Here is a 26021-nt window from a genome sequence, read left to right on the forward strand (position 1 = left end):
GGGAGGAGAGAGAGGGTGGGGGAGGAGAGAGAGGGTGGGGGAGGAGAGAGAGGGTGGGGGAGGAGAGAGAGGGTGGGGGAGGAGAGAGACGGTGGGGGAGGAGAGAGACGGTGGGGGAGGAGAGAGACGGTGGGGGAGGAGAGGAGAGATAGGCAGCAAGTGAGAGTGAGAGAGAGAACACAAAGTGAGCGAGGAGCATCCCTGCATCTCCTCTGTCCGTTACTGGGTTTGAACTGAATCCATCACTGCAACATCCACGAGACTCACCACTGAAACTGGTGTATGCAAAAAATGTCCAACTCGTGCAGCTGGAAGTGTGTTTCACTGAGTTAGACGCGCGTTTGGAAGGAACGCCATTTGTTCCTGGAATGGTTTAGTGTTAATTAACTGGAATAAATACGGGGAGACACTGGCAGGTGCCAATCTCCAGTGGGAGGCAGCGAGGAACAGGGCAGGGGCAGGACTGGGAGCCCTGCGGCAGTCAGGAGGAGGCTGCCCAGAGGGGAGGGGGCACTGTTGAGTGCACAGGCTGGGATTGACAGGGGAAGAGAGAGAACGAGGCACCAGTGCTCACAACTCAATGTACATCGTCAGTCCAGGAGCAGGAACCCTGGCTGATTCTCCACCTTCTCTCCTATCTACCAAGGCCAGTTGAGGTTAAATAATCGAATGGAGGTTCTTCCTTAACATTAGCTCTCTCTCACACCACCCCTCTGGGAACTTGCCATGCGATGGGATGGGGAGGAGGTGGTGCAGGAGGAGGAGGAGATGTGTCACCTTTAAGCACCAATTGGAGGCCTGGCTCGGAACAGCGGTTTGGCGGGGGGCCCATTGCTGACAGCGTCAAGGGGATGGTGTTAGCTGCTGATCTGACCTCAGACCCCCCCGACCCGATCGTGAACCTTTAACCCCACCCCCCCGCACAAGGACCAGTCTCTCTCTCCCTGCAATCCATAGTTTGCCTTTTTCCCTTAAAAAAAAACAGCTAAAAATAAAATTGGAACTCCCGATTACAAGGCGTGCACACTCAATGAATTAAACGTGCAGACACACGGGTCCCGCTCCCTTCCCTGTCCCCCATCTCTCTCTCGGGTTCGTGTTTGGTTGCTTGTCTCATGATGGTCCTCGGTTTAACTGCTCTCCCTCCCTCCCTCCCGCTGTGATCACTGCCCATCAGGACCACAGGGTGTTAGTGATATTAGTGTCCGTGCTGTATAACCACACCACTAAGGGGCCGGCGACCAGGATGAAGCTCCAGGAAACCCCCTCCAGCCAGGACGCCAGGGTGCTCTTGCGCCCGTCCACCCCCATGGGCTCCTTCGGGGGCTCCACGTAGTTGCGGGCGGCGAACTTGAGAGCCTCGTCCAGCAGGATGACAGGCAGCGAGAGCTTCAGCACCATATTCCATTGCAGCATGTGGAGGGGCCGGATCTGGAAGATGAGCTGTGGGGCAGCAGAGTGGAGGGTGGGGTAGAGAGAAAGACAGTCAAAGGTTAGACAGTATCTGATACATAAACACAGGCCGAAGCCCTGACATACTGCAGAAACACTTTGCTGCATAAACATAGGCGGATACATGTACAGCGTAAACGCAAGCCAATACCCAGACCTGTACAGTATAAACACAGGCCGATACCCAGACAGGTACAGTATAAACACAGGCCGATACCCAGACCTTAACAGTATAAACTCAGGCCGATACCCAGACCTGTACAGTATAAACACAGGCCGATACCCAGACAGGTACAGTATAAACACAGGCCGATACCCATACCTTAACAGTATAAACTCAGGCCGATACCCAGACCTTAACAGTATAAACACAGGCCGATACCCAGACCTGTACAGTATAAACACAGGCCGATACCCAGACCTGTACAGTATAAACACAGGCCGATACCCAGACCTGTACAGTATAAGCTCAGGCCGATACCAAGACCTGTACAGTATAATCTCAGGCCGATACCCAGACCTGTACAGTATAAGCTCAGGCCGATACCCAGACCGGTCCAGTATAAGCTCAGGCCGATACCCAGACCTGTACAGTATAAGCTCAGGCCGATACCCAGACAGGTCCAGTATAAGCTCAGGCCGATACCCAGACAGGTCCAGTATAAGCTCAGGCCGATACCCAGACAGGTCCAGTATAAGCTCAGGCCGATACCCAGACAGGTCCAGTATAAACTCAGGCCGATACCCAGACCTGTACAGTATAAACTCAGGCCGATACCCAGACCTGTACAGTATAAACTCAGGCCGATACCCAGACCTGTACAGTATAAACTCAGGCCGATACCCAGACCTGTACAGTATAAACTCAGGCCGATACCCAGACCTGTACAGTATAAACTCAGGCCGATACTCAGACCTGTACAGTATAAACTCAGTCGATACCCAGACCTGTACAGTATAAACTCAGGCCGATACCCAGACCTGTACAGTATAAACACAGGCCGATACTCAGACCTGTACAGTATAAACACAGGCCGATACCCAGACCTGTACAGTGTAAACTCAGTCGATACCCAGACCTGTACAGTGTAAACTCAGGCCGATACCCAGACCTGTACAGTGTAAACTCAGTCGATACCCAGACCTGTACAGTATAAACTCAGTCGATACCCAGACCTGTACAGTATAAACTCAGGCCGATACCCAGACCTGTACAGTATAAACACAGGCCGATACTCAGACCTGTACAGTATAAACACAGGCCGATACTCATACAGGTCCAGTATAAACTCAGGCCGATACTCAGACCTGTACAGTATAAACTCAGGCCGATACCCAGACCTGTACAGTATAAGCTCAGGCCGATACTCAGACAGGTCCAGTATAAACTCAGGCCGATACTCAGACCTGTACAGTATAAACTCAGGCCGATACCCAGACCTGTACAGTATAAACTCAGGCCGATACCCAGACCTGTACAGTATAAACTCAGGCCGATACCCAGACCTGTACAGTATAAACTCAGGCCGATACTCAGACCTGTACAGTATAAACTCAGGCCGATACACAGACAGGTCCAGTATAAACTCAGGCCGATACCCAGACCTGTACAGTATAAGCTCAGGCCGATACTCAGACCTGTACAGTATAAACAGAGGCCGATACTCAGACCTGTACAGGATAAACACAGGCCGATACTCATACAGGTCCAGTATAAACTCAGGCCGATACTCAGACCTGTACAGTATAAACTCAGGCCGATACCCAGACCTGTACAGTATAAGCTCAGGCCGATACTCAGACAGGTCCAGTATAAACTCAGGCCGATACTCAGACCTGTACAGTATAAACTCAGGCCGATACCCAGACCTGTACAGTATAAACACAGGCCGATACCCAGACCTGTACAGTATAAACTCAGGCCGATACCCAGACCTGTACAGTATAAACACAGGCCGATACCCAGACCTGTACAGTATAAACTCAGGCCGATACCCAGACCTGTACAGTATAAACTCAGGCCGATACCCAGACCTGTACAGTATAAACTCAGGCCGATACCCAGACCTGTACAGTATAAACTCAGGCCGATACCCAGACCTGTACAGTATAAACTCAGGCCGATACTCAGACCTGTACAGTGTAAACTCAGGCCGATACCCAGACCTGTACAGTGTAAACTCAGGCCGATACCCAGACCTGTACAGTATAAACTCAGGCCGATACTCAGACCTGTACAGTATAAACTCAGGCCGATACCCAGACCTGTACAGTATAAACTCAGGCCGATACCCAGACCTGTACAGTGTAAACTCAGGCCGATACCCAGACCTGTACAGTATAAACTCAGGCCGATACTCAGACCTGTACAGTATAAACTCAGGCCGATACCCAGACCTGTACAGTATAAACTCAGGCCGATACCCAGACCTGTACAGTATAAACTCAGGCCGATACTCAGACCTGTACAGTGTAAACACAGGCCGATACCCAGACCTGTACAGTGTAAACTCAGGCCGATACCCAGACCTGTACAGTATAAACTCAGGCCGATACTCAGACCTGTACAGTATAAACTCAGGCCGATACCCAGACCTGTACAGTGTAAACTCAGGCCGATACCCAGACCTGTACAGTATAAACTCAGGCCGATACCCAGACCTGTACAGTATAAACTCAGGCCGATACCCAGACCTGTACAGTATAAACTCAGGCCGATACCCAGACCTGTACAGTATAAACTCAGGCCGATACCCAGACCTGTACAGTATAAACTCAGGCCGATACTCAGACCTGTACAGTATAAACTCAGGCCGATACCCAGACCTGTACAGTATAAACTCAGGCCGATACCCAGACCTGTACAGTATAAACTCAGGCCGATACTCAGACCTGTACAGTATAAACTCAGGCCGATACCCAGACCTGTACAGTATAAACTCAGGCCGATACTCAGACCTGTACAGTTTCAGCTCAGGCCGATACTCAGACCTGTACAGTATAAGCTCAGGCCGATACTCAGACCTGTACAGTATAAGCTCAGGCCGATACTCAGACAGGTACAGTATAAGCTCAGGCCGATACTCAGACCTGTACAGTATAAGCTCAGGCCGATACTCAGACCTGTACAGTATAAACTCAGGCCGATACCCAGACCTGTACAGTATAAACTCAGGCCGATACTCAGACCTGTACAGTATAAGCTCAGGCCGATACCCAGACCTGTACAGTATAAACTCAGGAAATGACAGCAGCAGCTATCGGAGAAGGAGAACGACTGCACTCACCGGCAGGGGGTCGACGTACAGAATGAGGAAGTGCAGAGCCATGGACAGGCAGATGGCTCCCAGCAGCCAAATGTTAACCCAGGGAGGCATCTTCAGTAAGGACTGGTTCTCTGACAGGCTGTGGAGAGAGCAAGAGCAGGACGGGAGGAGGGCGGGGGTCAGTTGGGAGAACAGACAGAATGAGATGGGGGAGAGAGACAGTGTGATGCAGGGGTGGATGGAGATAGAGTGATAGAAAGCAACAAACAGAGTTAGTTAGATCACAATGCAACATGCAGCTGACCAACTTTACAGTCTGAAGAGTGCCACCCAGTGTCAGTGCTGTGAATTCCCCAGCAGACGAGGGAGAAGAACTGAGTCACGAAGGCCAAGAATGAGGCTCCACCCAGACTCAGCCAGTCCCTCCCACCTGACGTGTGTTCAATATACAGCCAACCTTTCCCTCCACTCATATAATTACCGCTCATACAATTACCGCTCATTAGCACAAGACATCCCGAGACACCAGCCTCCCTCCCTCCCAGGACCGTCAGCAAGCCTCCCCCCGGAGGTACAGGCCCATTTGAAAGACCCCAGATCTGTATTGTCTCAGATCATTCAAGTACATAGGGTCTCTAGGCCCCTGAATTGGAGCAGAGTAGAGGGATATTTAAAAGGAGGACATGAGCCATGCAGTCCCTCGAACCTGTTACTCAGGAACAGGTGGAGGCCGTTCAGCCCCTCGAGCCTGTTACACAGGAACAGGAGGCGGCTATTCAACCCATCAAGCCTGTTAGACAGAAACAGTAGGAGGTCCATTCTGCCCCTCGATGAGCCTGTTACATTGGCTTTTTAAATTTCTTCTGTACCTGTCCACTAGTTTAGTGATATCTGCACGTGGATGCAGAAATCTTTTGCCCGTTCCCAATGCCTGACATCTCAACATTCAGAAAATCAAAGAATGCTATGGTGTGTGAGAGAGAGTGAGTGGGTAAGGGAGAGGGGGCGGGGGCAGGGAAGACTGGGACAGAGAGCGAACAAGCCCGGGTGTGAAGGAACACTCCTTTAATAGTGATTTCAGTGTGAGAGAGAGCCCGGGTGTGAAGGAACACTCCTTTAATAGTGATTCAGTCCGGAAGGCAGAGCAAATACAGACCAGTTAAGGCACAAGCGAATAATGCAAGGCTGGATGTATCTATTTTAACGCAAGGATAACGCAAGGCAGATGAATTGAGGGCGCTGATTAACACATGGGAATATGATATTATTGCTATCACAGAGACGTGAGGCAAGAAAGGAGATAGTAGGGGCTCTGACACAACTTTTCAGATCTTCTCTGGCCACAGGAGAGGTACCAGAGGACAGGAGGACAGCGAATATGGTACCATTATTTAAGAAGGGTAGCAGGGATAAACCAGGTAATTACAGGCTGGTGAGTCTAATGTCAGTGGTAGGAAAGCTGTAGGGAAAAATTCTGAGGCAGAGGATTAATCTCCATTTGGAGAGGCAGGGATTAATCGTCAGCATTGCTTTGTCAGAGGGAGATCATGTCTAACAAACTTGATTGAATTTTTCAAGGTGACCAGATGTGTAGATGAGGGTAAAGCAGTTGATGTTGTCTACATGGACTTCAGTAAATATTTGATGAGGTGAGAGAGAGCCCGGGTGTATCCCTTGTACCTGTTGAGGGCATTGAGCATCTCGATGGTGACGAGTACAGACAGAGCCATGGTCATCGGGTGTGGAGATTCAAAGACAAGGCAGTTCACTCCTTGGAAATCTGGATTCTCCGAACTGCACTGCAGGTAGTGACTCTGAGGGTGGAGGAGGGAGAGGACAGCTCAGTGAGGACTGCACTTCAACCCATGACTAACACCCCCACCCGCCGGTCCCTCACTCCAACCCATCACTCTCACCGTCCCACTCGGTCCCACTCTCCCCCACTCCAACCCATCACTCAGACTCCCCTTCCCCGGCCCAACTCCCCCCCATTCCAACCCATCACTCAGACTCCCCTTCCCCGGCCCAACTCTCCCTCACTCCAACCCATCACTCACACTGTCCCACCCTCCCTCACTCCAACCCATCACTCTCACCGTCCCACTCGGTCTCACTCTCCCCCACTCCAACCCATCACTCAGACTCCCCTCCCCCGGCCCAACTCTCCCCAACTCCCCCCCCCATCACTCACACTGCCCTTCCACGGTCCCACTCTCCCTCACTCACACGGTCCCACTCTCCCTCACTCACACGGTCCCACTCTCCCTCACTCACACGGTCCCACTCTCCCTCACTCACACTGTCCCACTCTCCCTCACTCACACTGTCCCACTCTCCCTCACTCACACTGTCCCACTCTCCCTCACTCACACTGTCCCACTCTCCCTCACTCACACTGTCCCACTCTCCCTCACTCACACTGTCCCACTCTCCCTCACTCACACTGTCCCACTCTCCCTCACTCACACTGTCCCACTCTCCCTCACTCACACTGTCCCACTCTCCCTCACTCCAACCAATCACTCACACTGTCCCACTCGGTCCCACTCTCCCTCACTCCAACTGTCCCACTCTCACTAACCCATCACTCTCACCGTCCCACTCTCCCTCACTCCAACCCAGCATTCACACTGTCCCACTGGGTCCCACTCTCCCCCACTCCAACCCATCACTCTCACCGTCCCACTCGGTCCCACTTTCCCTCACTCCAACCCACTCGGTCCCACCCATCACTCACACTGTCCCACTCTCCCTCACTCCAACCAATCACTCACACTGTCCCACTCTCCCTCACTCCAACTGTCCCACTCTCACCATCCCATCACTCTCACCGTCCCACTCTCCCTCACTCCAACCCATCACTCACACTGTCCCACTCTCCCTCACTCCCACCCCTTGGCCTAGCACTTGCACATCCTCCCCCACAATCTACGTCTCACCATCGCCTCTGCACTCACCCCCCATGCCTCCCGATGCTCCCCCACCACAGCGAATACCCACTGCTTCGATAGGAGGGCTGCCCCCTCAGTATTCCAGCAGACTGGAGCTGCGCAGGACGGATTGGCTGAATGACCCACACTCCACACTACCCTGCAATTCACCCAGATACCTGGGCCCGCTCTCAGTTGGATCATGCTGCTCTTCGGGAAGGGGAGATGTTCGAGCAACACCTCGACTCTGGGCGACTAAATCCACAGCACCCTCCTCCCCTGGTAGGGTCAGCAAAGGGGGGAGGGACTGGAGGGGCAGAGACAGGGGGACGAAGCAGGGACTTACCAGCTGATAGAAGTTGACCTGTGGGCCATCCTGTGCTGCCATAAACCACCAGGCAGCAGCTCCAACTGTCGCAGCTCCAACATAAACTGTAACAAGAGAAAATAGACGGTGGCTGTTAACACTTTGAGCAGGAGGAAAACTGGGAGATCCACTACCCGGTGGAACAACGCCCCCCCACCCCACCGCGGAACATCCCCCAGCCCCGAGATCCTTCAAATCCACAGCATCAACCTACACTGAGACACACACACGTGGACCATCCAGGAGCCGACACTGAGACACACACACACACACACAGGAGTTGACACTGAGACACACTCACAGACCGGACAGGAGCCGACACGGAGACAGACACACACACGGACCGCACAGGAACCGACACTGAGACACACACACACACACGGATCGTACAGGAGCCGACACTGAGACACACACACGGATCGTACAGGAGCCGACAACGGAGACACACACTCACGGATCGTACAGGAGCTGACACTGAGACACACACAACCAGACCGTACAGGAGCTGACACTGAGACACACACACATGGACCGTACAGGAGCTGACACTGAGACACACACACAGACCGTACACGAGCCGACACTGAGACACAGACACAGACTGCAGAGTCCCAGACTGTGATGAATAAATACCTACCTCCGATAACCAGGTAGCGGAAGAAGAGCCAGCCACTGATGAGAGGCTCTTTTGGGCTGCGCGGAGGCTTGCCCATGATGTCCAGGTCAGGAGGGTTAAAACCCAGTGCTGTGGCCGGAAGGCCGTCCGTCACCAAGTTCACCCAGAGTAGCTGGACTGGAATCAGAGCCTCCGGAATGCCGATAGCAGCTGTCAGGAATATACTGTCGAAACGGAGAGACAGAGAGAGAAAACCTGTCAGATGCAGACGAAGGTGAGGAGGCGAGTGACTGGCAAAAATGGGAAAGAGACAGCAGACGTAGAGAGGGCACGGCGCCGACTCTGGGCGGATTCAGAGCTCGGGGAGTGGGCGGGCGCTATCAGTTTGGATTTGGGATTGTACAGATTTGGTTCGGGGCTCTGTGCGGATTGGGCCTCCAGGGGAAGTGGGGGAGGGGGGTGGACGTTGTGGATTCGGGGCTCGGGGAGGCTCAGTGCGGATTCGGGGCTCGGGGAGGCTCAGTGCGGATTCGGGGCTCGGGGAGGCTCAGTGCGGATTCGGGGCTCGGGGAGGCTCAGTGCGGATTCGGGGCTCGGGGAGGCTCAGTGCGGATTCGGGGCTCGGGGAGGCTCAGTGCGGATTCGGGGCTCGGGGAGGCTCAGTGCGGATTCGGGGCTCGGGGAGGCTCAGTGCGGATTCGGGGCTCGGGGAGGCTCAGTGCGGATTCGGGGCTCGGGGAGGCTCAGTGCGGATTCGGGGCTCGGGGAGGCTCAGTGCGGATTCGGGGCTCGGGGAGGCTCAGTGTGGATTCGGGGCTCGGGGAGGCTCAGTGTGGATTCGGGGCTCGGGGAGGCTCAGTGTGGATTCGGGGCTCGGGGAGGCTCAGTGTGGATTCGGGGCTCGGGGAGGCTCAGTGTGGATTCGGGGCTCGGGGAGGCTCAGTGTGGATTCGGGGCTCGGGGAGGCTCAGTGTGGATTCGGGGCTCGGGGAGGCTCAGTGTGGATTCGGGGCTCGGGGAGGCTCAGTGTGGATTCGGGGCTCGGGGAGGCTCAGTGTGGATTCGGGGCTCGGGGAGGCTCAGTGTGGATTCGGGGCTCGGGGAGGCTCAGTGTGGATTCTGGGCTCGGGGAGGCTCAGTGTGGATTCGGGGCTCGGGGAGGCTCAGTGTGGATTCGGGGCTCGGGGAGGCTCAGTGTGGATTCGGGGCTCGGGGAGGCTCAGTGTGGATTCGGGGCTCGGGGAGGCTCAGTGTGGATTCGGGGCTCGGGGAGGCTCAGTGTGGATTCGGGGCTCGGGGAGGCTCAGTGTGGATTCGGGGCTCGGGGAGGCTCAGTGTGGATTCGGGGCTCGGGGAGGCTCAGTGTGGATTCGGGGCTCGGGGAGGCTCAGTGTGGATTCGGGGCTCGGGGAGGCTCAGTGTGGATTCGGGGCTCGGGGAGGCTCAGTGTGGATTCGGGGCTCGGGGAGGCTCAGTGTGGATTCGGGGCTCGGGGAGGCTCAGTGTGGATTCGGGGCTCGGGGAGGCTCAGTGTGCATTCGGAGCTCGGGGAGGCTCAGTGTGCATTCGGAGCTCGGGGATGCTCAGTGTGCATTCGGAGCTCGGGGATGCTCAGTGTGCATTCGGAGCTCGGGGATGCTCAGTGTGCATTCGGAGCTCGGGGATGCTCAGTGTGCATTCGGAGCTCGGGGATGCTCAGTGTGCATTCGGAGCTCGGGGATGCTCAGTGTGCATTCGGAGCTCGGGGATGCTCAGTGTGCATTCGGAGCTCGGGGATGCTCAGTGTGCATTCGGAGCTCGGGGATGCTCAGTGTGCATTCGGAGCTCGGGGATGCTCAGTGTGCATTCGGAGCTCGGGGATGCTCAGTGTGCATTCGGAGCTCGGGGATGCTCAGTGTGCATTCGGAGCTCGGGGATGCTCAGTGTGCATTCGGAGCTCGGGGATGCTCAGTGTGCATTCGGAGCTCGGGGATGCTCAGTGTGCATTCGGAGCTCGGGGATGCTCAGTGTGCATTCGGAGCTCGGGGAGGCTCAGTGTGCATTCGGAGCTCGGGGAGGCTCAGTGCAGGTTTGGGGCTGGGTGCGGTTTCAGAGCTCGGGGAGGCTCAGTGCAGATTTGGGGCTCGGTGCGGTTCCGGAGATCTGGGAGGCTCAGTGCAGGTTTGGGGGTTCGGTGTGGTTCCGGAGCTCAGGGAGGCTAAGTGCAGGTTTGGGGGACGGTGTGGTTTCGGAGATCTGGGAGGCTCAGTGCACGTTCGGGGCTGGGTGCAGTTTCGGAGCTCAGTGAGGCTCAGTGCAGGTTTGGGGCTGGGTGCGGTTCCGGAGCTCGGGGAGGCTCAGTGCAGGTTTGGGGCTCGGTGCGGTTCCGGAGCTCAGGGAGGCTCAGTGCACGTTTTGGGGACGGTGTGGTTTTGGAGATCTGGGAGGCTCAGTGCACGTTTGGGGCTCGGTGCAGTTTCGGAGTTCGGGGAGGCTCAGTGCAGGTTTGGGGCTCGGTGCGGTTTCAGAGCTCGGGGAGGCTCAGTACAGGTTTGGGGTTCGGTGCGGTTTCGGAGCTCGGGGAGGCTCAGTGCAGGTTTGGGGCTCGATGCGGTTTCGGAGCTCGGGGTGGCTCAGTGCAGGTTTGGGGTTCGGTGCGGTTTTGGAGCTCGGGGAGGTTCATTGCAGGTTTGGGGCTCGGAGCGGTTTCGGAGCTCGGGGTGGTTCAGTGCAGGTTTGGGGTTCGGTGCGGTTTCGGAGCTCGGGGTGGCTCAGTGCAGGTTTGGGACTTGGTGAGGCTCAGTGTGGATTAGGGACTCTATGCAGTTTCAGGGTCACTATTCCAGGACCCCCTCACACTCACCAGACTACCTCTCCGATGTTGGAGGATATGAGATAGCGGATGAATTGTTTCATGTTGTTGTAGATGGCTCGACCCTCCTCAACCGCTGCCACGATCGTAGCAAAGTTGTCATCGGCCAGCACCATCTCCGAGGCGCTCTTTGCCACAGCCGTCCCGGATCCCATGGCAATGCCGATCTCTGCCTTCTTCAGGGCAGGAGCATCATTGACCCCATCACCCGTCTGGAATGGTAAAGAAGCTCTGTATCAGACCCTTGTCTTTAATCTCCCTCACAAACTCCGCTCCATCACGAGTGACTCCATCCCTCTCGATCTGGCTGAATCACACTCTCCACAACCTTAACCCGCACATCAGCTCCCGGCCACAATTTCCTCGCCACCACCAGGACTACCTAATCCCTGTAACCAGGCCTGCATCCAGCCCCTGCCTCAGCTCATCCACTGCTGCAGCCTTTGTCACTATTACCCTCCCTATCTCTGTAACCTCCTCCAGCCGCAACACCCCTCCCTATCTCCGTAATCTCCTCCAGCCCCGAAACCCCTCCCTACCTCTGTAACCTCCTCCAGCCGCAACACCCCTCCCTATCTCCGTAACCTCCTCCAGCCCCTACACCCCTCCCGATCTCTGTAACCTCCTCCAGCCCCTACAATTCTCCCTATTTCTGTAACCTCCTCCAGCCCCTACACCCCTCCTTATCTCTGTAACCTCCTCCAGCCCCTACAACTCTCCCTATTTCTGTAACCTCCTCCAGCCCCTACACCCCTCCCGATCTCTGTAACCTCCTCCAGCCCCTACAATTCTCCCTATTTCTGTAACCTCCTCCAGCCCCTACAATTCTCCCTATTTCTGTAACCTCCTCCAGCCCCTACACCCCTCCTTATCTCTGTAACCTCCTCCAGCCCCTACAACTCTCACCATCTCTGTAACCTCCTCCAGCCCCTACACCCCTCCTTATCTCTGTAACCTCCTCCAGCCCCTACAACTCTCACCATCTCTGTAACCTCCTCCAGCCCCTACAATTCTCCCTATTTCTGTAACCTCCTCCAGCCCCTACAATTCTCCCTATTTCTGTAACCTCCTCCAGCCCCTACACCCCTCCTTATCTCTGTAACCTCCTCCAGCCCCTACAACTCTCACCATCTCTGTAACCTCCTCCAGCCCCTACACCCCTCCTTATCTCTGTAACCTCCTCCAGCCCCTACAACTCTCACCATCTCTGTAACCTCCTCCAGCCCCTACAATTCTCCCTATTTCTGTAACCTCCTCCAGCCCCTACACCCCTCCTTATCTCTGTAACCTCCTCCAGCCCCTACAACTCTCACCATCTCTGCAACCTCCTCCAGCCCCTACACCCCTCCTTATCTCTGTAACCTCCTCCAGCCCCTACAACTCTCACCATCTCTGCAACCTCCTCCAGCCCCTACAACTCTCACCATCTCTGCAACCTCCTCCAGCCCCTACAACTCTCCCCATCTCTGTAACCTCCTCCAGCCCCTACAATTCTCCCTATTTCTGTAACCTCCTCCAGCCCCTACACCCCTCCCTATCTCTGTAACCTCCTCCAGCCGCAACACCCCTCCCTATCTCCGTAATCTCCTCCAGCCCCGAAACCCCTCCCTACCTCTGTAACCTCCTCCAGCCCCTACAACTCTCCCCATCTCTGTAACCTCCTCCAGCCCCTACACCCCTCCTTATCTCTGTAACCTCCTCCAGCCCCTACAACTCTCCCCATCTCCGTAATCTCCTCCAGCCCCGAAACCCCTCCCTATCTCCGTAATCTCCTCCAGCCCCGAAACCCCTCCCGATCTCTGTAACCTCCTCCAGCCCCTACAACTCTCACCATCTCTGCAACCTCCTCCAGCCCCTACAACTCTCCCCATCTCTGTAACCTCTTCCAGCCCCTACAACCCTCCCCCTCTCTGTAACCTCCTCCAGCCCCTACAACCTCCCTATTTCTGTAACCTCCTCCAGCCCCTACAACTCTCTCTATCTCTGTAACCTCCTGCAGCCCCTACAACCCTCCCCATCTCTGTAACCTCCTCCAGCCCCTACAACCTCCCTATCTCTGTAACCTGCTCCAGCCCCTACAACTCTCCCTATTTCTGTAACCTCCTCCAGCCCCTACAACTCTCACCATCTCTGCAACCTCCTCCAGCCCCTACAACCTCCCTATTTCTGTAACCTCCTCCAGCCCCTACAACTCTCTATCTCTGTAACCTCCTGCAGCCCCTACAACTCTCTCTATCTCTGTAACCTCCTCCAGCCCCTACAACCCTCCCCATCTCTGTAACCTCCTCCAGCCCCTACAACCTCCCTATTTCTGTAACCTCCTCCAGCCCCTACAACTCTCTCTATCTCTGTAACCTCCTCCAGCCCCTACAACCCTCCCCATCTCTGTAACCTCCTCCAACTCCTACAATCTTCCCCATCTCTGCAATCTGCTCCTGTCCGTTATCCTCCCTCCCCCACTCACCATGGCAGTAACCTCGTCGAGTGACTGCAGGAACTCGATGATTTTGGATTTGTGCGAAGGTTCCACCCGTGCGAAGCAGCGGGCATTCTGCACGGCCTCTCGCTGGGCAGGCAGGCTCAGCTCGTCAAACTCACGGCCGGTGAAAGCCTTGAGTCCCACCTCCTCGTCCAACCCGAAGATGCCAATCAGTCTGCAGATGGCCACCGCCGTGCCCTTGTTATCCCCAGTGATCATGATCACGTGGATTCCTGCCTGCCGGCATAGCCGGATCGAATCGGCAACCTCCTTCCGGGGCGGGTCCAACATTCCCACACAGCCAACAAATGTCAGGTCCATCTTGTTGGGGGGGGAAAGAGAGAGAGAGAGAGAGAGAGCGTGTGAAACATCAAATATCAGCAAAGGAGAGAAAACGTTTAACAGTGGGACAGCGAGTCAGAGTCATTTACAGCATGGAAGGAGGCCATTCTGCCCATTGAGTCCATGCTAGCCCTCTGCAGAGCTATCCACTCAGTCCCACTCCCCCGCTCGATCCCTGTAGCTTGCAAGTTAATTTCCCTCAAATACCCATCCAATTTCCTTTAGAAATCATTGATCGTCTTCACTTCCACCTCCCTCGAGGGCAGTGAGTTCCAGATCATTACCACCCACTGTGTAAAAAAGATTTCCCTCAGATCCCTTCACCACCCACCCCCCACCGCATCTCTTACCCAAAATCTTCAATCTGTGTCTCCCAGTCCTTGTACCATCAGTTAATGGGAACAGTTTTTCCTTGTTTAACTTCTCTAAACCTGTCAGTATCTTGTACATCTCTATTAAATCACCCCTCAATCTCCTTTGCTCTAAGGAGAACAACCCCAGCTTTTCCAACCTAACCTTGTAACTCAAATCCCCCATCCCTGGAACCATTCTGTGTAAATCTCCTCTGCACCCTCTCAAGGACCCTCACATCCTTCCTGAAGTGTGGTGACCAGAACTGGACACAATACTCCAGTTGGGGCCTAACCAGAGCTTTATAAAGGGTTCAGCATGACTTCCCTGCTTTTGTACTCAATGTCTCTGTTCATGAAGCCCAAGATCCCATAAGCTTTACTAACCAGTCTCTCAGTATATCCGACCACCTTCAAAGATCGATGCACAAGCACCTCCAGGTCCCTCTGCTCCTGCGCACTCTTTAGAACTCTGCCATTAAGTCTATATTACCTCTCCCTATTCCTTCTGACAAAATGCATCACCTCACACTTGTCAGTATTAAACTCCATCTGCCACCTCTCTGCCCATTCTGCTAGCCTATCTGTGTCCTGTTGCAGGCAGTTCGGATCATCCTCACACTTTCTCATTCCTCCAAGTTTGGTGCCATCGGCAAATTTTCAGATTCTACTCTGTATTCCAGTATCAAAAAAAATGCAGTGGTCCCAGCACTGACCCTTGGGGAACATCACTGTCTACCATCCTCCAGTCTGAAAAACAACCATTTACAATGGCTCATTTCGCAGGTCTGGCAGCATCTGTGGAAAGAGAAGCAGAGTTAACGTTTCGGGTCAGTGACCCTTCTTCGGTCCGAAGAAGGGTCGCTGACCCGAAACGTTAACTCTGCTTCTCTTTCCACAGATGCTGCCAGACCTGCTGAGTGAATCCAGCATTTCTTGTTTTTGTTTCAGATTTCCAGCATCCGCAGTATTTTGCTTTTATTTACAATGGCTCGCTGTTTTCGGTTGTTTAGCCAATTTTTGTTTTTTTACACAATTGGACACTGACCCTCCTATTTTATTTTATTTTTTTAAAGAATTTTAGATTGAAGTGGGTAGAACAAGGCCCCTAGTATAATTAGTATTTTTTAACTCAGGCAGTAACTAATTAACCTAAGGGTAAATCATGACAGGAGAGCTCCGTGATATGCTCCTCATGCACTATGTGGGAAATCAGGGACGCTTCCTGTGTCCCTGACGACCATGTGTGCAGGAAGTGTATCCATCTGCAGTTACTGACTACCCACATTACAGAGCTGGAGATGCAGGTGGATTCACTGGAGCATCCGTGATGCTGAAGATGTCGGGGATAGCTCGCTTAGTGAGGTGGTCACACCGCAGGTAATGGCTGCACAGGCAGAAAAGAGATGGGTGACCACCAGACGGAGTAGTAGGCGCAGGCAGCAGTCCCCTGTGGCCATCCGTCTCTCAAATAGATATACTGCTTTGGATACTGTTGGGGGGGTGGGGGGTGGGGAGATGACCTCCCAGGGGAAAGCAGCAACAGCCAAGTTCGTGGCACCACGGAGGGCTCTGCTGCACAGCAGGGGAGGAAAAGGGTTGGAAGAGCTATAGAGATGGGGATTCTATCCTAAGGGGTGCAGACAGGGATTTCTGTGTCCGCAAACGAGACTCCAGGATGGTATGTTGCTTCCCTGGTGCTAGGGTCAAGGATGTCTCGGAGCGGCTGCAGGACATTCTGAAAGGGGAGAATGAGCAGCCAGAGGTCGTGGTCCATATTGGTACTAACGACATAGGCAGGAAGAGAGATGAGGTCCTGCAAAGTGAATATAGGGAGTTAGGCAGAAGGTTAAAAAGCAAGATCTCTAGGGTTGTAATCTCAGGATTACTCCCTGTACCACGTGCTAGTGAGGGTAGGAATAGGAGGATTAGGCAAATTAATGCGTGGTGAAGAGCTGGTGTAGGCGGGAGGGCTTCAGCTACTTGGATCATTGGGATCTCTTCTGGTGCAGAGGTGACCTGTACAAGAAGGACGGGTTGTATCTAAACTGGAGGGGCACTAATATCCTTGCGGGAAGGTTTGCTAGCACCACTCGGGAGGGTTTAAACTAGTCTGGCAGGGGGGTGGGATCCAAAGTAGTAGTCTGTCAGATGAGATAGTTGAGGCAAATGTAGAGGTTAAAGCAAGCAAGTCCAGTAGACAGGCCAGGCAGGGGCAGGACAGGGAGCGTGGAAGGTCTGGTAGGCTAAACTGCATTTACTTTAATGCAAGAAGCCTTACAGGTAAGGCAGATGAACTCAGAGCATGGATCGGTACATGGGATTGTGATATTATAGCTATTACGGAAACGTGGTTGAGGGATGGGCAGGACTTGCAGCTCAGTGTTCCGGGGTACCAATCTTTCCGGCGTGACAGAGGTGGAGGTAAGAGAGGAGGGGGAGTTGCACTATTGATTAGGTAGGACATCAAGGCAGTACTTGAGAGGATATCCCGAGGGGAATGTCCAGCGAGGCCATATGGGTAGAACCTAGAAATAAGAAAGGGGTGATCACTTTGATGGGATTATACTATAGGCCCCCCAATAGTCAGAGGGAAGTGGAGGAGCATATATGTAGGGAAATCACAGATAGGTGTAGGAATTATAGGGTTGTAATAGTAGGTGATTTTAACTTCCCTAATATTGACTGGGACTGCCTAGTGCTAAGCGATCAGATGGGGAAGAATTTGTTAAGTGCGTCCAGGATCGTTTTCTGAAGCAGTATGTGGATGGCCCTACTAGAGAAGGGGCTACACTCAACCTCCTCTTAGGAAATGAGGATGGGCAGGTGGTTGATGTGTCAGTGGGGGAGCACTTTGGGACCAGTAACCATAACTCTATTAGCTTCAAGATAGTTATGGAAAAGGATAGGACTGGTCCTCAGGTTGAAGTCCTAAATTGGGGGAAGGCTAATTTCGATGGCATCAGACAGGAACTCTCAAAAGTTGAATGGGAGAGGCTGTTTACAGGTAAAGGGACATCTGGCAAGTGGGAGGCTTGTAAAAGTGAGATAGGAAGAGTTCAGGGTGGAATGTTCCTGTTAGATGGAAGGGCAAAGCTGGCAAGTTTAGGGAACCTTGGTTGATGAGGGATATTCAGGGTCTGGTCAGGACAAAGGAGGCGGCATATGCCAGGTGTAGGCAGCTGGGATCGAGCGAGTCCCTCAAGGAGTATAGGGGATGTAAGACGGACTACACTTAAGGAGGAAATTAGGAGGGCAAAAAGGGGCCATGAGATTTCCCTGGCAGATAAGATAAAGGAGAATCCTAAAAGATTCTATAAGTATCTTGAGAATAAAAGGGTAGCTAGGGAGAGTGTAGGTCCCTTAAGGCTCAGTGTGGCAATCTATGCGTGGAGCCACAGGAAATGGGCGAGGTCTTAAATGAATATTTCTCGTCCGTATTTATCTTGGAGAAGGTCATGGAAGCTAGTGAGTTCAAGGGAGGGAACACTGATATCCTGGAGGATACCAACATTACAAAGGAGGAGGTGTTGGAGGTCTTGAAGCGCATTAAGATGGATAAATCCCCAAGGCCTGACCAGGTGTATCCTCGGATGCTATGGGAAGCAAGGGAGGAGATTGCTGGGGCCCTGGCAGAGATTTTTGTATCATCGTTAGCCACGGGTGAGGTACCGGAAGACTGGAGGATGGCTAATGTTGTGCCTTTATTTAAGAAGGGCAGCAGGGTTAAGCCACAGAACTACAGGCCGGTGAGCCTGACATCAGTGGTGGGAAAGTTATTGGAAGGGATTCTGAGAGACAGGATTTATATGCATCTGGAAAGGCATGATCTGTTTAGGGATAGTCAGCATGGCTTTGTGCGTGGGAAATCATGTCTCATGAATTTGATTGAGTTTTTCGAGGTGACCAAGAGGATTGACGAGGGCAGGGCGATGGACGTTGTCTACATGGACTTTAGCAAGGCTTGTGACAGAGTCCCGTATGGTAGGCTGGTCCAGAAGGTTCGAACACATGGGATCCAGGGTGAGCTAGCAAATTGGATACAAAATTGGCTTGGTGATAGGAGGCAGAGGGTGGTAGTGGAGGGTTGTTTTTCAGATTTGAGGCCGGTGACCAGTGGTGTGCCGCAGGGATCAGTGCTGGGCCCTCTGTTGTTTGTCATATATATTAATGACTTGGATGTGAATGTAAGGGGCATGATTAGTAAGTTTGCAGATGACACCAAAATTGGTGGTATAATGGACAGTGAAGAAGGTTGTCTAAGGTTACAACAAGATATAGATCAACTGGGAAAGTGGGCAAGGGATTGGCAAAAGGAATTTAATGCAGACAAGTGTGAAGTGATGCATTTTGGGAAGTTAAACCAGGGCAGGACATATACAGTGAATGGTAGGGCCCTGGGGAGTGTTGTTGAGCAGAGAGACCTTGGGGTGCAAGTACATAGTTCCCTGAAAGTGGCAACACAGGTAGACAGGGTGGTGAAGAAGGCGTATGGCATGCTTGCCTTCATCGGCCGAGGCACTGAGTACAAGAGTTGGGATGCCATGTTACAGTTGTTTGGTTGGTTACGTTGGTTAGGCTGCATTTGGAGTACTGTGTGCAGTTCTGGTCGCCGCACTACAGGAAAGATGTGATTAAGCAAGAGAGGATGCAGAAAAGATTCACAAAGATGTTGCCTGGTTTGGAGGGCTTGAGTTATAAAGAGAGATTGGATAGGCTGGGTCTGTTTGCCCCAGAGAGAAGGAGGCTGAGAGGGGACATGATAGAGGTATATAAAATTATGAGAGGCATAGATAGGGTAGATAGCCAGAGTCTGTTTCCCATGGTAGGGGTGACTGAAACTGGAGGGCATAGATTTATGGTGAGAGGGAGGAGGTTTAAAGGGGATCAAAGGGGTAAACTTTTCCACACAAAGAATAGTGGGTATCTGGAATGAGCTGCCGGAGGAGGTGGTGGAGGCAGAAACAGTAGCGACATTTAAGAGGCATCTGGACAGGTACTTGAATGAGCAAGGCATAGAGGGATATGGAATTAATGCAGACAGATGGGATTAGTATAGATAGGCATTATGGTCAGCATGGACGCGGTGGGCCGAAGGGCCTGTTTCTATGCTGTACGACTCTATGACTCTATGCCATGAGCCTCAATTTTGTTAACCAGCCTTTTATATGGTACCTTATCAAATGCTTTCAAAAATCCAGATTAACAACATCTACCGCATTCCCTTCATTAAAAAATTCAATGAGATTAGTCAAGCAGGATCTGCCTTTTACAAATCCGTGCTGGCTCTCATTAATTAATTCAAACCTCTCCAAATGCCTGTTAATATTGTCCCTGATTATTGTTTCTAAAAGCTTACCCACCACTGATGTTTAACTGACTGGCCTGCAGTTACTGGAACTGTCCTTACACCCTTTCTTGAATAAGGGTGTCACATTTGCCACTCTCCAATCCTCTGGCACCTCTTCCTGTATCCAGGGAAGATTAAGGAAAGCTCTTCTGCTATCACCATTCCCACGACCTTCTGCAACCTGGGATGCAATCCACCTGGACCAGATGACATACCCACTCTAAACAAAGCCAACCTTTCCAGTACATCCTGCCCATCAATTTTCACACCATCCATTACCTCTACCAGTTCCACTTCGACTGATATTTTGTCAGATTCTTCTTCTTAGTAAACACTGATACGAAGTACTTATTAAGCATTCCACCCTTGCCTTGCGACTCTGTCCCTAATAGGCTCCACTCCACCTCTTACTACTCACTATTTACATGCCAGTAGAAGATTTTGTGTTCCCTTTTATGTTAACTGCCATTCTATTCTCATTTTCTCTTTTTGCCAGTCTTATCTTTCTCTTCACTTTCCCTCTCAACTGACTGTATTTAGACTGGTTCTCGCTTGAAGAATTCACCTGACATGCATCATACAATGTTTTTTGTTTCATCATAACCTCCATCTCCTTTGTCAGCCAAGGAGCCTTTCCTTCCCTTACCTGTCTCCCCCATGTTGGAATGTTCCTAGCCTGGGTCTAAAGCATGTCCTCCTTAAACATCACCCATTGTTCTATTCCAGATTTTCCTGTCAAACTTCGGTTCCAAGGGAAGGAGCGGGCGAGTGCGCGCCAAACAGCAGCGAGGGGGAGCGGGCGAGTGCGCGCCAAACAGCAGCGAGGGGGAGCGGGCGAGTGCGCGCCAAACAGCAGCGAGGGGGAGCGGGCGAGTGCGCGCCAAACAGCAGCGAGGGGGAGCGGGCGAAGTGCGCGCCAAACAGCAGCGAGGGGGAGCGGGCGAGTGCGCGCCAAACAGCAGCGAGGGGGAGCGGGCGAGTGCGCGCCAAACAGCAGCGAGGGGGAGCGGGCGAGTGCGCGCCAAACAGCAGCGAGGGGGAGCGGGCGAGTGCGCGCCAAACAGCAGCGAGGGGGAGCGGGCGAGTGCGCGCCAAACAGCAGCGAGGGGGAGCGGGCGAGTGCGCGCCAAACAGCAGCGAGGGGGAGCGGGCGAGTGCGCGCCAAACAGCAGCGAGGGGGAGCGGGCGAGTGCGCGCCAAACAGCAGCGAGGGGGAGCGGGCGAGTGCGCGCCAAACAGCAGCGAGGGGGAGCGGGCGAGTGCGCGCCAAACAGCAGCGAGGGGGAGCGGGCGAGTGCGCGCCAAACAGCAGCGAGGGGGAGCGGGCGAGTGCGCGCCAAACAGCAGCGAGGGGGAGCGGGCGAGTGCGCGCCAAACAGCAGCGAGGGGGAGCGGGCGAGTGCGCGCCAAACAGCAGCGAGGGGGAGCGGGCGAGTGCGCGCCAAACAGCAGCGAGGGGGAGCGGGCGAGTGCGCGCCAAACAGCAGCGAGGGGGAGCGGGCGAGTGCGCGCCAAACAGCAGCGAGGGGGAGCGGGCGAGTGCGCGCCAAACAGCAGCGAGGGGGAGCGGGCGAGTGCGCGCCAAACAGCAGCGAGGGAGAGCGAGCGAGTGCGCGCCAAACAACAGCGATGGGGAGCGAGCGAGTGCGCGCCAAACGAGGGGGAGCGACGAGTGCGCGCAAAACATCAGCGAGGGGGAGCGAGCGAGTCCGCGCCAAACAACAGCGAGGGGGAGCGAGCGAGTGCGCGCCAAACAACAGCGAGGGGGAGCGAGCGAGTGCGCGCCAAACAACAGCAAGGGGTAGCGAGCGAGTGCGCGCCAAACAACAGCGAGGGGTAGCGAGCGAAGTGCGCGCCAAACAGCGAGGGGTAGCGAGCGAGTGCGCGCCAAACAGCGAGGGGTAGCGAGCGAGTGCGCGCCAAACAGCGAGGGAGAGCGACGAGTGCGCGCCAAACATCAGCGAGGGAGAGCGAGCGAGTGCGCGCCAAACAACAGCGAGGGGGAGCGAGCGAAGTGCGCGCCAAACAACAGCGAGGGGGAGCGAGCGAGTGCGCGCCAAACAACAGCGAGGGGGAGCGAGCGAGTGCGCGCCAAACAACAGCGAGGGGGAGCGAGCGATGTGCGCGCCAAACAACAGCGAGGGGGAGCGAGCGAGTGCGCGCCAAACAACAGCGAGGGGGAGCGAGCGAGTGCGCGCCAAACAACAGCGAGGGGGAGCGAGCGAGTGCGCGCCAAACAACAGCGAGGGGGAGCGAGCGAGTGCGCGCCAAACAACAGCGAGGGGGAGCGAGCGAGTGCGCGCCAAACAACAGCGAGGGGGAGCGAGCGAGTGCGCGCCAAACAACAGCGAGGGGGAGCGAGCGAGTGCGCGCCAAACAACAGCGAGGGGGAGCGAGCGATGTGCGCGCCAAACAACAGCGAGGGGGAGCGAGCGAGTGCGCGCCAAACAACAGCGAGGGGGAGCGAGCGAGTGCGCGCCAAACAACAGCGAGGGGGAGCGAGCGAGTGCGCGCCAAACAACAGCGAGGGGGAGCGAGCGAGTGCGCGCCAAACAACAGCGAGGGGGAGCGAGCGAGTGCGCGCCAAACAACAGCGAGGGGGAGCGAGCGAGTGCGCGCCAAACAACAGCGAGGGGGAGCGAGCGAGTGCGCGCCAAACAACAGCGAGGGGGAGCGAGCGAGTGCGCGCCAAACAACAGCGAGGGGGAGCGAGCGAGTGCGCGCCAAACAACAGCGAAGGGGAGCGAGCGAGTGCGCGCCAAACAACAGCGAAGGGGAGCGAGCGAGTGCGCGCCAAACAACAGCGAAGGGGAGCGAGCGAGTGCGCGCCAAACAACAGCGAAGGGGAGCGAGCGAGTGCGCGCCAAACAACAGCGAAGGGGAGCGAGCGAGTGCGCGCCAAACAACAGCGAAGGGGAGCGAGTGAGTGCGCGCCAAACAGCGAAGGGGAGCGAATGAGTGCGTGCCAAACAGCGAGGGGGAGCGAGCGAGTGCACACGAATCATCAGCTGGGAGTTAAAACACCAGGTGAGTGAGTGTGTTAAAAATCCCTAAGGGAAGAGAGCGTGCATTAAACACGAGGGGCAGACATAACCAGCCCACATTCTGCTGCTCCTTTCACCATCTCATTCTGTCAGGAGAGAGAGGAGATAAAGAACAAACTCTGATTTCAAGAGTACCTTTCACGACCTCAGGACGTCCCACAGCATATCACAGCAGATGAAGTGTTGTTGGGAGTGTAGCCACTGTTGAAATGTAGGAAACACAGCAGCCAATTGCCGATCGATCGCAAGCTCCCACAAAGAGCAATGTGCTAAGTGACAAGTTCATCACTGACCCGAAACGTTAACTTTGCTTCTCTTTTCACAGATGCTGCCAGACCTGCTGAGTGGTTCCAGCATTTCTTGTTTTTATTTCAGATTTCCAGCATCCGCAGTATTTTGCTTTTATCATCAGTTTAATGCTGTCCACAGAGTCACAGCGGAGTTGCTGTCTCACTTTCACTGGATGGCACCACTTTCAGCAGCAACACCCAGCGCAGAGTTCCCTCCCTCCACATTACCCACTCCTGCCTAACTCACCTCGTACTCAGCAAACAGGCTGGGGTCCTCGAGCTTCAGCTGGTCCTTCTTCAGTGGGTGGTCTCGAGTGGCAAGAGCCAGGCAACGCAGGGTGTCCCGGCCTGTACCCCACTCCCGAATCACCCCCATCAGCTGCTCCTTCAGGGGCGCCGTCAGCGGAAACTTCTCCAAACCCACGCGAATGAACCGGCACCTCTCAATCACACCCTCCGGAGCACCCTGAGGGAGGTCAGAGGGAGAGAGAACAGAGTCAGGGAGAATGGACAGTGTCAAGTAGGGACTAGATGGGGAGAGAGAGACATAGACTGAAATCTGAGACAAGCAGCGAGCGAGAGGGAGCACGAGAGAAAGAGACCGACCGACAAAGCAGAGTAGTATACTGGGAGGGTGAGGCTGGGGGCCCGACCAAGCGAGGGAGGGCAGGTGTCGCTGGGCCTGACGTGAGGAGGGGAGAGAGAGTGCAGGCCTGACAGAAGGAGGGAGGGTGGAAATGGGCTAGGGCCTGACAGAGGGAGGGAGGGCGGCTGTGGACTGGGGTCTGACAGAGGGAGGGATGGAGGGAAAGTGCAGACCTGACAGTGGGAGAAAGGGAGGGCGAGTGCCAGCAAATCGGGGGTGGGAGCAGATGCAGTTGATCGGGGATGGAAGGGAGGGGGTTGGACGATGGTGACAGGGAATTTGGGAGTGCGACTATATTTGAAGGGGAGCTCTGCAGCAATCTGACCGCGAACCTTCACGAACATCTTGGCTCCCGTCGATGTGCGGGTTGGTTTATTGGGAGAGCAGAGGACAGACATGGACTTCCGGTCTCGAGAGAACTCCAGGGTCACCTCTTTCTTCATCAACTGCTTGATGACCTGCAAGGGGAGAGAGAGAGAAATAACAGAGTGAGGGTGACAGGAGAGACAAACACCATTCTCACCATGTCATCAGGCAGTCTTTGAACCCTCCTAACATCAATACTGCTGCAGAGAGAATACACCAGGAACAGGAGGAGGCCATTCAGCCCCTCCTCGAACCTGTTACACCAGGAAGAGGAGGCCATTCAGCCCCTCCTCGAATCTGTTACACCAGGAACAGGAGGAGGCCATTCAGCCCCTCCTCGAACCTGTTACACCAGGAAAAGGAAGAGGCTATTCAGCCCCTCCTTGAGCCTGTTACACAGGAACAGGAGGAGGCCCATTCGGCCCCTCCTCGTACCTGTTACACAGGAACAGGAGGAGGCCCATTCGGCCCCTCAAGCCTTTTATGCCATTCAGTTGGATTATTGAGGTCTGTATCTTAAGTCCATCCACATGTCTTGATCCCTGAACTTTGAACACCCCTATTGAACTGAAATCTATCAGTCGCAAGCTTCAATTTCCAATTGACCCCGAGCCTCGACATCTTTTTGGGGAAAGAGTGCTCCAGATTTCCACTCCCCTTTGTGTGAACTGCTTCCTGACATCACCCCTGAATGGCCTGGCTTTAATTTTAAGGTTCAGGCCCCTTGCTCCCTCTCTCTGAGCTGTCCTGTCCTCACTCACCCTCATGGAACTGATCTGTTCAATCTCTCTAACCTCTCCCAACACACACCCACAGCAGCACCAGGTATACCAAAAAAATGAGGTGTCAACCTGGTGCAGCTACAACCTAGGACTACTTGCATGCCAAACAGCGGAAGCAGCATGCAACAGACAGAGCTAAGTGATACCACGATAAACGGATCAGATCCAAGCTCTGCAGTCCTGCCACATCCAGTCGTGAATGGTGGTGGAGAATTAAATAATTGACAGGAGGAAGCTCCACAAATATCCCCATCCTCAGTGATGGAGAAGCCCAGCACATCAGTGCGAAAGATAAGGCTGAAGCATTTGCAACAATCTTCAGTCAGAACTGTCGAGTTGATGATCCATCTCGGCCTCCTCCTGAAGTCCCCAGCATCACAGAACCCAGACTTCAGCCAATTCGATTCACTCCACGTGATATCAAGAAACGAGTGAAGGCACTGGATGCTGCAAAGGCTATGGGCCCTGACAATATTCCGGCAATAGCACTGAAGACCTGTGCTCCAGAACTAGTCACGCCCCTAGCCAAGCTGTTCCAGTACAGCTACAACACTGGCATCTACCCGGCAATGTGGAAAATTACGTATGGTACACAAAAAGCAGGACAAATCCAACCCGACCAATTACCGCCCCATCAGCCTACTCTCAATCATCTGTAAAGTGATGGAAGGTGTCATCAACAGTGCCATCAAGCAGCACTTGCTTAGCAATAACCTGCTCAGTGATGCTCAGTTTGGTTTCCGCCAGGGCCACTCAGCTCCTGACCTCATTACAGCCTTGGTTCAAACGTGGACAAAAGAGCTGAACTCCAGAGGTGAGGTGAGAGTGACTGCCCTTGACATCAAGGCAGCATTTGACAGAGTATGGCATCAAGGAGCCCTAGCAAAACT

General features: G+C 54.1%; 1 protein-coding gene across 1 annotated transcript in view; it reads right to left on the minus strand.

Moving 5' to 3' along the window:
* Nucleotide 1: 1 nt before the first annotated feature.
* The window catches only part of LOC137385085 (sarcoplasmic/endoplasmic reticulum calcium ATPase 2-like), a 75377-nt gene continuing 49357 nt past the window's right edge, over nt 2-26021 (minus strand). The window contains exons 12-20 of the mRNA XM_068059835.1: nt 24316-24441; nt 23585-23803; nt 13947-14282; nt 11474-11694; nt 8653-8855; nt 7995-8080; nt 6399-6532; nt 4740-4857; nt 2-1443 (exon numbers count right to left, since the gene is read on the minus strand). Coding sequence (XP_067915936.1) covers nt 1174-1443; nt 4740-4857; nt 6399-6532; nt 7995-8080; nt 8653-8855; nt 11474-11694; nt 13947-14282; nt 23585-23803; nt 24316-24441 — 1713 coding nt within the window. The 3' untranslated portion in view covers nt 2-1173. The remainder of the gene's footprint in view (nt 1444-4739; nt 4858-6398; nt 6533-7994; nt 8081-8652; nt 8856-11473; nt 11695-13946; nt 14283-23584; nt 23804-24315; nt 24442-26021) is intronic.

The sequence above is a fragment of the Heterodontus francisci genome, chromosome 28 (assembly GCF_036365525.1).
Source record: "Heterodontus francisci isolate sHetFra1 chromosome 28, sHetFra1.hap1, whole genome shotgun sequence".
In the NCBI taxonomy this organism is placed as follows: Eukaryota; Metazoa; Chordata; class Chondrichthyes; order Heterodontiformes; family Heterodontidae; genus Heterodontus; species Heterodontus francisci.